The 10,121-nt window shown below is 47.5% G+C and overlaps 1 protein-coding gene across 2 annotated transcripts in view; it reads right to left on the bottom strand.

Annotated features, from left to right (window-relative positions):
• ELF5 (E74 like ETS transcription factor 5) overlaps window positions 1-9,436 on the bottom strand; it is a 44,164-nt gene extending 34,728 nt beyond the window's left edge. Inside the window, exon 1 of one of the 2 annotated variants that reach the window (XM_053203319.1) lies at window positions 9,023-9,436. In XM_053203319.1, coding sequence (XP_053059294.1) covers window positions 9,023-9,078 — 56 coding nt within the window. In that variant the 5' untranslated portion in view covers window positions 9,079-9,436. The remainder of the gene's footprint in view (window positions 1-9,022) is intronic. The other variant, XM_027072912.2, reaches the window with a different exon arrangement.
• Window positions 9,437-10,121: the final 685 nt, after the last annotated feature.

Genomic DNA, 10,121 nt, shown 5'->3' with positions numbered 1-10,121 from the left:
AAGAGGAGGGCAGAAGGCAGTATGGAACATTTTAGAATTTCCAGCCTATCCTTCTGATGTCTCAACACCCAGTAACAACAGGTAACACTAATTAGGCTCATAAGAGCAACCTAGTGACTAAGACCAGATTATGGAAGGGGACTTCTTGTGTTTGAGTCCCTGCTTGGCCACCTGCTGGCTGGGTGAGCCTGGGAAGCTTCTTTAACATCCGGACCTCCCAGTTCCCTCATCTGGAAAATGGGAAAGAAGAATGTGTCGCTCACAGGGTTGTGTGAATTGAATGAACTACGACCTGGGGAGTGGCTGGAGCCCTACGCAAGTGTGCGCTCTATTATCTATGTGCTGTTAGATTTCTCGAAGCAATTAAACAAGGAGGGCGCTAGACTCCAGTGGCTCTAATGGCTGGTAGCCCGTGTCAGCAAACCGAAACCTAAGCTAGACTCGACTGTGAATGCACCGGGATCTGAAAAGGTGACCTTTAAAAACCATCAATCGCAAACAGCCCAAGTAGCCTTTCCCAAATGAGGCAAGTGCTTAAGCTATACCCTATCAAATAATGTCCTTACTTTGCTTCCACGTCTGCTCTATAAAAGGCCTTCCCCTAGCGCTTGTCGGTTGACTACTTTCGGTTTGGCGATGCCTGATTGGAGTTGATGTTTGCTCAAATAGACACTTGAAAATTTTGGGGCGCCTGGGTGGCTCCGTCGGTTAAGCGTCCGACTTCGGCTCAGGTCGTGATCTCGCGGTCCATGAGTTTGAGCCCCGCGTCAGGCTCTGTGCTGACCTCTCAGAGCCTGGAGCCTGTTTCAGATTCTGTGTCTCCCTCTCTTTCTGCCCCTCCCCTGTTCATGCTCTGTCTCTCTCTGTCTCAAAAATAAATAAACGTTAAAAAAAAATTAAAAAAGAAAAGAAAATTTTACATATGCCTCAGCTTACCTTTTAATACATTCATTCCGTTAAAATTCTCACAACTCTTTGATGAGGGGGTTACTTATTATGTCCATTTTACAGATGCGGGAACTGAGGCACAGAGAGGTTAAGTAACTTGCCCATGGTCACACAGCTAATAAATGTGAGAACGAGTATTTTAGTCCAGACTGCCTGCCTTCAGAACCTGTCCTCTTAACTACTGTGATCAGCCTCTGGGTGTCCCTGGGGTGGTTGTGTGGGGTCAGAGAGGAAAGAATCATATGCATAGAATATCTATCACGTGTCAGGCATTGTGCTAGAATGCTTACCTGTCTTACCATGGTTATTTTTCATAATAGCCCTGGGAATTAACTATCACTACCCTCTTCTCAGGATGAAGAAACAGAGGTCCCAGGCTTGCTGGGTGTCACCCAGCTGGGAGGTGGCCAAGCCTGGGTTGAACTCGGGCCTGCCCAGGGTTAAAACCGTGCTGTAGACAGAGGAGCTCAGGTCGGCCTGAGCCTCTCTCCTTTTGCTCTGGCCTCAGCACTGCCTTCTGAGGGGACCCTGGCCTCTCTGTTGGCTCAAGATCCCTGGGTCTTATGGCCATTGCAGACATAGTCTGTGTCTCACTGTAGAGTGGAAATTCTGGTACCTCATGGACTTCCTGTACTTAGTATGGCTCTTGGGACAGAGAAGGCACTGAATACATGCATGTACCATGGAAGTAAATTCAAAGACAAGCCACTTGACGTAGGGCTGGAGGCTCCTACCCAATTCTTTCTACTAGATGTAATAGATTCCGTGCTCTTCCTTGAGCTTGCCCTCTTTAACCTGGGCCAGTGTTTCTGTAGTCATATCTTCTCTCCCTCTATCTGCCGCTCTCACCACCCACCCCAACGGGCAGCGTAAGCTGAAAGCATGGCAGCTAAGAAACGACATTTAGGTAAATTCATGGATGATGCCGTTAGCAAGAGAGATTTGCAGGCTGACGGTGAAATGGATGAGTCTTGGATCAGGATTCCTGTCTCTATTCTCCCAGTACTATATTTAGAAAAGAGTCTTTTGGAGAAATTCTACTTTTTAATGCTCTATTGGCTCAAACGTTTAAGAATGAAAAGTGTTCTGTCAGTGAGTGTGTATGACCATAAACACCTGCCACCTGGAAGACATTTAGACGAGGCACGAACTTTGCAGGGCCTCAGTTTCCTCATCTGGAAGTACTTACTATGATTTCTGGTGCAGAGTAAGTTCTCGCCAAATGGTCTCTGGAGAGAAATGCAGATGTTGATCGAGATTGCTGACCTTTGAGCATTACCATATCAAGTAGGATAATGTTGCCCTTCTGCAATGAATAATCATAATCGCTACCATTTATCAGGCCTTTTCTAGGTGCCAAGAACTGTCTAGGCATGCTACATGTATTAAATCACTTATTTCTTACATCATTCCTCCAACACAGGCACCATTATTATTATCAAAAAATTTCTAATGAGGAAATACGCATAGAGTGTTCAAGTAACTTCCCCAATACCACAACAGTAGAACACAAAACAGAATTTGAGCCTAGGCAGATGCTCCAGAGTCTACAAGCTTCACCATCATGCTATGGTTTGTTACCTCTGGAAGAGGCAGAATCTAAGTTGAAGAGATACCAGTTTTCTTAGGTATCCCAGGTTGCTGGCAGGATCCTTGAAAGTAAGGACAAGAGTTGTAAACCTATTGGCCCCTAAAACACCCAGCATGCACTTAAGCACAAGGAAGTGCTCAAGAAATTCTCATTGATTGATTGTGTATTTGCCTTACTTCCTTTTCGGGTATCTTTACCCAGTCCCCTATATCCAACTCACCCTTTAGCTCTTCGTGCTCTCCTGACCAGGAGCCCCAATTCAGTAGACAGCAACAGTGAGGTAGCTCCCCTGATAATCCCACCTTGGCCATGAGCCTCACAGAGGCAATGGGTCTTTGTGTGATTTCCGGCATTGAAGGCACAATGGAGGTTAAACAGAGGCAAAGTCCATGATTGGCAGACGCGTAATGAAAACGAAGACAAGAATCCTGATTTTGTCGTTATAAGGTTAAATATGATAATGTTTATGAAAGAGCTATCACAACTGCATGACTGTGTTTCTCGTCTCACTTTTTTTCTGTAAAGACACTAGTAATCAAACTAAGCAAAGTTGCCATGCTTTGGGTCCGCCTGAATGAATCTAAAGCAATAATGGCTTTTTAAGACCTAGATCTGGGAGGCCCAGCCAAGGAATGTCTTTCTTCCCAAAGGGAGGGTTCTTGAAGACAGAATTTTCTTCTGTTGTTTTCCTACCAAACATCAGTCCCCTACAACATAGACATGAGGGCTTGATTTCTGAAAGAGTTGTTGGGGGTGACAATTTGAGGAATGGGTGACATTGACTCCTAGGGTCAGTCCATGCTGTTGGTTGGGGGGCAGCATGGCGCTATGATGCCACCATTGAAATCTTGGGTGTCAAATGGACCAGTCCCTCCAGCAATGGCTAATTAGCTTGGTTAATCCAGGAACCCCACTAATGGAGGTGAGGCTTTCAGTAGAAAATAAAATCATTCCATCATTAAAGATTTACTCTTCCTACGGGTAGGCTGACACCAGATTTCCTGGGTAAACTTAACTATTTGAACCTCAGTTTCCTTGCCTATCAGTGGGAATGATCACACATGTAGTCCGATAATGTGTGCGACCAGACTGACTTCCACGCCTCCAGATTGAACTCACTTGTGCCAGTTGTCATCCAAAGGCATGTCTTTCGCCAGGACAGGGTGTGAGGATAGAGGATGGAGGGTGAGGAGGGTTGCTAGGGGAACTTTGTGGTTGGATCCATGCCGACCTATCCTCATCAATCAACCAAATCTTATTTCTAAGATGCTGTTGATTATAATATACATCATTGACTTAGATAATCATCGTGGGGAGAAAGCATTATGTTAAATGTGCAGATAGATAGATTATGAACCTTATCCTGATTTCAGAAATATTAAAACGTGAATGTGGTATATATAGTTATTAAATACACACACACACACACACACACACACGACCAGTATTGCCAGGAATATTAAAAAAGAATAAGACCTAGTTGCGTCTCCAACAGAGAATTCATGAGGAAACTCTTAGAGGGAGTATATAATTCCAAGCCAAACTTTGAGTTAGGGGCTGTAGGTCTTCAGAGAGAGAGAGAGAGAGTGGTCAGTAAGGGCTGGAACAGTCAGAAAAAAAAATTCCCGTGGGTCGTGGCATTTGAGCTGGGCCATGAAAATTGGAATGAGCAGCTAAAAATGGTTGCTTATTATGTGCCAAGCACAACAACTGTAGGAGTAGGGGCTGTTATTATCCTCATTTTACAGAAGGGGAAACCGAGGCTCAAAGAGCTTCAGTCATTTGCCCAAGGTCACACAGCTACAAGTAGCAGAGCCAGGATTCAATCCTAGGATTGCCTGACCACTATACTCTGTGATGTCTGGGATGAGCAGAAGGAGAGTTTCTTTCAAACAAGAGGACACCTGCAAATGTGTAGGAGAGGATGAGTAGGGGATCCCCCAACACTGCTCATGGAGGGTTGGCCCTGGAGTTTTGGATCCTGGTTATGGATGGGGAGAGTCCCCGGCCAGTTGAATTTGAGGAGGCCTTGGATCTTGTCTGCTCTTCAGGGGAAAATTTGCGCAGGTCAGCAATGAGACCTGGTCAAAAACTTTGATTTTTCTCTTGTGTGTTTTCCACGTATTTTGCCAGCACCACGCTCTTATTTCTTAGGGAGGTTATTGCTGGGTTTTCTTCTTCCACCAATTGCCAACTAATACTGTTTCCAAATAGCTGCTTCCTTGCAATCTCTTACTACTTCCCACAGTTTAATTCGCCATTAAAAAGGACAAAGGTCCACATTACACTGAAATTTCCTGAGTTTGGTTTTGGTCAGGAGCTCATGTAGAGAAAGAGTCTTGGTTGTAAACACAGAATGGCATAAGAATGTAGGCATTGTGCTTTTTTACAAAAGTTCCGTCTATCACTGTTTTGAATTTTCCGGATTTCTCCCTTTATCACAGAGTTTGTCATCATATCCTAACTGAAATCCAGGGGTTCCTGGTACTTATAAATCTGAGGGGAGAGGCCTCAAATTTAGAAAGCTGACCGGCCTCACCAAAGGCTCACACCAACACTCACTCCTCTACGCCTTGAACTTGCAAACCCGGGGAGGTTCCCGGTGGGAACTTGTCATTCCCCAGGGCGTACGTCTGGGGTCGCTGAGCTATGGGAGTAGACAAGTGTCTTCTTTGGTTCTTGCCTGCATCTCTTTTCATGACATGATGTTTTAACTCCTTGTCGGTGTGTGAAGCCTGGTGGGCAGGATTTAGTTTCATTTTGAGTCAACAGCTGTCCCTTTGGTTCCAAAGAACCAGCGAGATATGGGACTTGGCTGAACATTGTCAGGTGATTCAACAGATAACCAAGGAGCAAAAGCCAGATGAGAAGGTAGCTAAGGAAAAACCAGTACTAGAAGGAGTGGGTAGATGTGGGTACCACTCTCAGTGCTGTCACTTGGTAGCCATTTACTTATCTCCTTGAGCCACAATTTCCTCATCCAAAAGCCCGAGTAAATAAATGTTACTTCCTAGAATTTTGGTGAGGATTAAATGAGATAATGTAATACAAGAAATACTTAGCTCAGTGCCTGGCGTATATTAAATACTTAATAAATGATGGCTGTACTACTACAAACTATTGTTATAATTTTTTATGTTTTTTAAGTTTATTTATTTTGAGAGAGAGAGAGGCAGGGAGGGCAGAGAGAGAGAGAGAGAGAGAGAGAGAGAGAGGGAGAGAGAATCCCAAGCAAACTCTTCACTGTCAGTGTGGAGCCCAGTGCACGGTATGACCTGAACCAAAGTCAAGAGTCAGTTGCTTAACCAACTAAGCCACCCAGGTGGCCCATTATTATTATTATTATTTTCATTACTGCTACTACTACTAAGCTTATCCAAGCCTTAGTCTCCTATCAGTAAAATTAGAATAATATTATCTACTCACTAGACTAATTGAAATAATATAGGTGTATGCATCTGGCACATGGTAGATATTCATCCATCCATCCATCCCTCCATCCATCCATCCTTCCGTCCATTCATTTTCAGTCCCTTATGTGGTATCCATCAAAAGTTTATCAACCTTGGGAGTTAGGAGAAGGCCACTGTATTTGGCAATAGTCCTTAATTATCTGAAATACAGCGATACTTTTATAAGACATTTATTCCCCCACCCAAACTTGTTTTCCTCGGTTCCAATGTGACTTTCTGCGAACAAAAGAAGCTCCAGGAATCCCCACAGCTCGCTGTACCGGGTGGCCAACAGATCTGCCACATGGTCATGGAGCTGCCAGCTGGCCCACGTTACCTCTTTCTATGCGAGCCCTGTGCGTGTAGCACCTTCCTACAGGGGAGAATGGATGGCACCTCCCCTTTGGAGGTGGGGCCTTTTAGCTTTCTGGTTGTATCCACCCCAGGCTAAGGCTACAGCTGTCACTTTGGGCGAGGTCTAGGTGGCACCTCTGCCTTAAGACAGAGGGCAGATTTTGCATGAGGCCTTCTGAAGGAGGAAATTACCAATTGGGGTCAAGCATTCCAGCCACAGCAAGCGGCAAGTTGTGCAATAGGGCAGCAGACATGGCCCCGGTCCTGGTATCTAATGTTGCAAGTAGACTGGGGGGAAGGGGGGAGATGGCCGGGCTGGCTCTGTGCCTGTTCTACTCTGGGCAATTGCTCACCCTCACAGAGGAGGGATCCTGGCCTGGGAGTGTTACCTGACACCCATCTGGCCACTCACTGTTTAACCAAGTTTAAACCAGAACGGAGACTTCGTGCAGGACAGCTTTAGTGTCTGGGCCCTAAGGAGTTCATTTCTCCTGCCCAGAGGTAGGTGGAGTTGACTTCAGCTCAGGCCAAACAATATTCAGGAGGAGTGCTGCTCTTTCGGGAATGCTTGCAACTGACAAACTGGTTTAAGGTGATGGACATTAAAGGCAAGCCAAGATAGGCCTGGAGATGAGATCTGAAAATTGCTGACAATTAGTGGCTAAAGAGGGCACCTGCAGGTGGAATCTGTAGTTGAGAACTCTCTAGACTGCAGCCAAGTACACACAGGGAAAAGTGTATTCTGCAGGGACAGAGTTCTGACAAATGCAAGTAGAGAAACAGGCACAATTTCAAGTTCAGCTATGTAAACCTGAGCAAACACACACACACACACACACACACACACACACACACACACACACAGAGGCCATTAGTGCTACCACATATACTCCCGTCTCTCCCTCATGCACAGAGCCCACATAAACCTAGATACCACTCCCAGCCCCTCTCCCCCCCATATCTACCATGCCCCCTAATATCCCATCCTCCCCATAGACCAACCACACACATCACAGATTCCCCCCCACCCCACGCCATGCACACATTATACCCACAGCCATCAGATAAACACAGCCTCCTTAGGAAGCTGATTAATAAAACTATTTTATCTTTAATTACACTTGGCTGATAATAATGTCCTCAGAGCCTGCACGGTTAGATTGGCTCAGATTGTAACATCCAGATTAGGGTTGAACTCCCTTTGAACTCTGGCCACACTGCTGGTCTCTCCAGCTCAGAGGCTAGAAATGGCTTCAGCTGGATTCGCCCCATGGAACTAGGAGGGTAAGTAGAATTCCAGCTCTCCTCGGTTCTCTTTTCTTTCCGACGCTGTGCAGATGATATCTCTGAAAACACATGGCCAAGACTAGGAGGAAGGCCCAAATCAAGTTACTGCCTCCAGTTCACCACTGTGTAGACCCCTGGTGGGTCTACTTTCAAAGGAATGTCAGTCTCAGACTCCATGGAGGAAGTTGCCCTGAATGCTGTCTGGAAGACCTGACACTTGAAAATAAACAGTTTAATTCCTGGATCTTGGACTCTTGGGGACAGGCTCTGGTGAACCATAATTAACTCTTTAAAGTCTTCACTGTGTCCTGCAAATAGTAAAGTATCTGATTCTTTGTGATGTAACGCTGAATGGAGGCAGCGAGGAGGCCTTTTAGGCTAATTACATGTTGGAATGAGGTTAACAACATGCCAAAGGTTCCTTGCACGGCTCCTCTGACATTGACAAGTCACTTGGTAACACGCTAGGGCTAAAGACAGCGATGGCTTTTAAAGAGGGCGGGGGCTGGAAACTGAGCTAGACAGGCCCCTGATGTCATTCCCCAATCTTGTGTTTCCCCTGGGATGACCTTCCCATCCCTCAATTTCCAGGAGAGAGGAGATCTGGATTTGAACCTGGCATTCAATGCCCTGGGCCTGGACACATGCAGTGACACCTGCAGGGGGCTCATCTCTCTCTTACGAATTTTACAGTAGCTGAATTCAGCCAAGGATGAAAGCCAAAGCCACTATCGAGGGGATGCTTTGGGCTGAGTAGGAGGTATGTCGGTACAAATAAGCAAGGTGTGCATCAGAATGAACAGGAAAATGCCCAGTACACAGGAACGAGTTCCGGTAGCAGCCAACTGAAAGAGCTTAACATCATTATGATCCCATTCTGCAGGGGTGCACACTGGCGTGTCATAATCACACGGGGACACCTGACCACTGCTCCTTTCCCATCCTTCTACTGGGGACCAGCCATTACTTTAGTCACCTGCAGGGCTGTCCCAAAGGACTCCAGCCTAGACTCAAGGGTGTCACACGCTGCTTTGCCAACTCCCCAGCATTCCCTATCTGGATGAAATCGGCTAAAAATGAGTCTTCTGGGGGAGACCGAAGGGAAAACCTAGCTATAAAAGACCGCGGCGCTTCATAAGGAGACTTGTCCTACCCCATAGGAGTGGTGACGGGGGCTGGCTCAGAGGTTAGAAGGTATGAATAGGAGCCTTGAAGTTTCCTTGGCACCTGAAAGCAGATACTCACTTTTCCTCCCTGGAAAAGGAGTCGCTTCCCTGTCTCCCCTGGTGGAAGGCCTGAGGCAAGGTGAGTCCTGCCCTCTGGACGCCGGCCTTCCCGCTCCCACCGGGTCCCTTTCCTCTCCCTGCACACCCAGACACGTAGCACCCACCTTAGCTCACTTGTTCCGCCAGGCTGGGCTGGGCTCAGGTCCTCTGATGTTGTCATCACCCTGTCCAGAGAGGGCCCTGGTTGGGTGGGCCCCTCCTCCTCAGCGAGAGGGACACCGCATGGCTGCCTCCAGGCGGAAGCCGCCTCCTCTGGGTGCCCCAGCCCCACGCAGCCTCCCAGGTGCGGCAGGGTCCCGGGAATGGCGGCCTCAGGTAGACTTCCCACCTCCGCGAAACCCAGGGGTTAGCAGAAGGGTAGGCGGGTTTTGACAGGAGCTACCAAAAGAGAGAGACAGACACCTGAGGAGTGATGCCTGTTTGCTTGCTGAGCCTTGTGAAGCGTGGCTGCAGGGGGCTGCCCACGGCCGTGGTCTCCAGCGAAGGCGAGGTGTGGCGACCAGAGGAGCCAAGGAGAAATGTGTCAGACAGAGTTTGTCAGCACCTCAGCACCCTGCCAAATAGTAATTACTAGAGCCTCGTGCCACCCAGCAGAGGGAGGGCAATATTTTATCCCCATTTTATAGAAGGGTAAGTGGAGGCCCAGGGAGGTCAGGCAACCACTTCAGCCAGTCAGTCAGAGGCTAAACTTGGCCCTGAGGGGGGCTGACTCAGAGGTTACCAGGGGAGCTTGGGTGAAGCCAGGCCTGTTGGGGGGGGGGGGGGAGGACAGCCAAAGGCAGGGCTGCCTCATGGCAGCTATGGGCCTCCCCAGTTTTGCAGCCTTCTGTTCTCTTAGAGGTTCCCTTATCTCCGGGTCTTCTTCCTCTATAGCTCTTATCTGACCCTGCTTTACATACTGGCCCATTTGGCATTTCTCTAGAACATGGTTCCCCTTTCCAGGGAAATGTTAGTCTCCTGAAATACTGTGTGAAGAAAAATGTCGCCAGCCAGCTAAGTTAGGACGGGCATGTCAGCCTATTAAAGCTCTGAGAGGTCTTTCAGAAAAGAAACCTGTTTAATTTTTCTTAACCCAGCGTTTCCCAAACTTCTTCGAGCACCTTTTTCTAGTAACACCCATTAGCACCGCCCACCCCCCCCCCCAACCCCCAGCTAGTGTCCCACCAGACACACATTGGGAAATCCTAATGGAGACGGTCACCT

This window comes from Acinonyx jubatus, chromosome D1, assembly GCF_027475565.1.
Source record: "Acinonyx jubatus isolate Ajub_Pintada_27869175 chromosome D1, VMU_Ajub_asm_v1.0, whole genome shotgun sequence".
Taxonomy (NCBI): domain Eukaryota; kingdom Metazoa; phylum Chordata; class Mammalia; order Carnivora; family Felidae; genus Acinonyx; species Acinonyx jubatus.
This window is presented reverse-complemented; position numbering and strand designations above follow the sequence as displayed.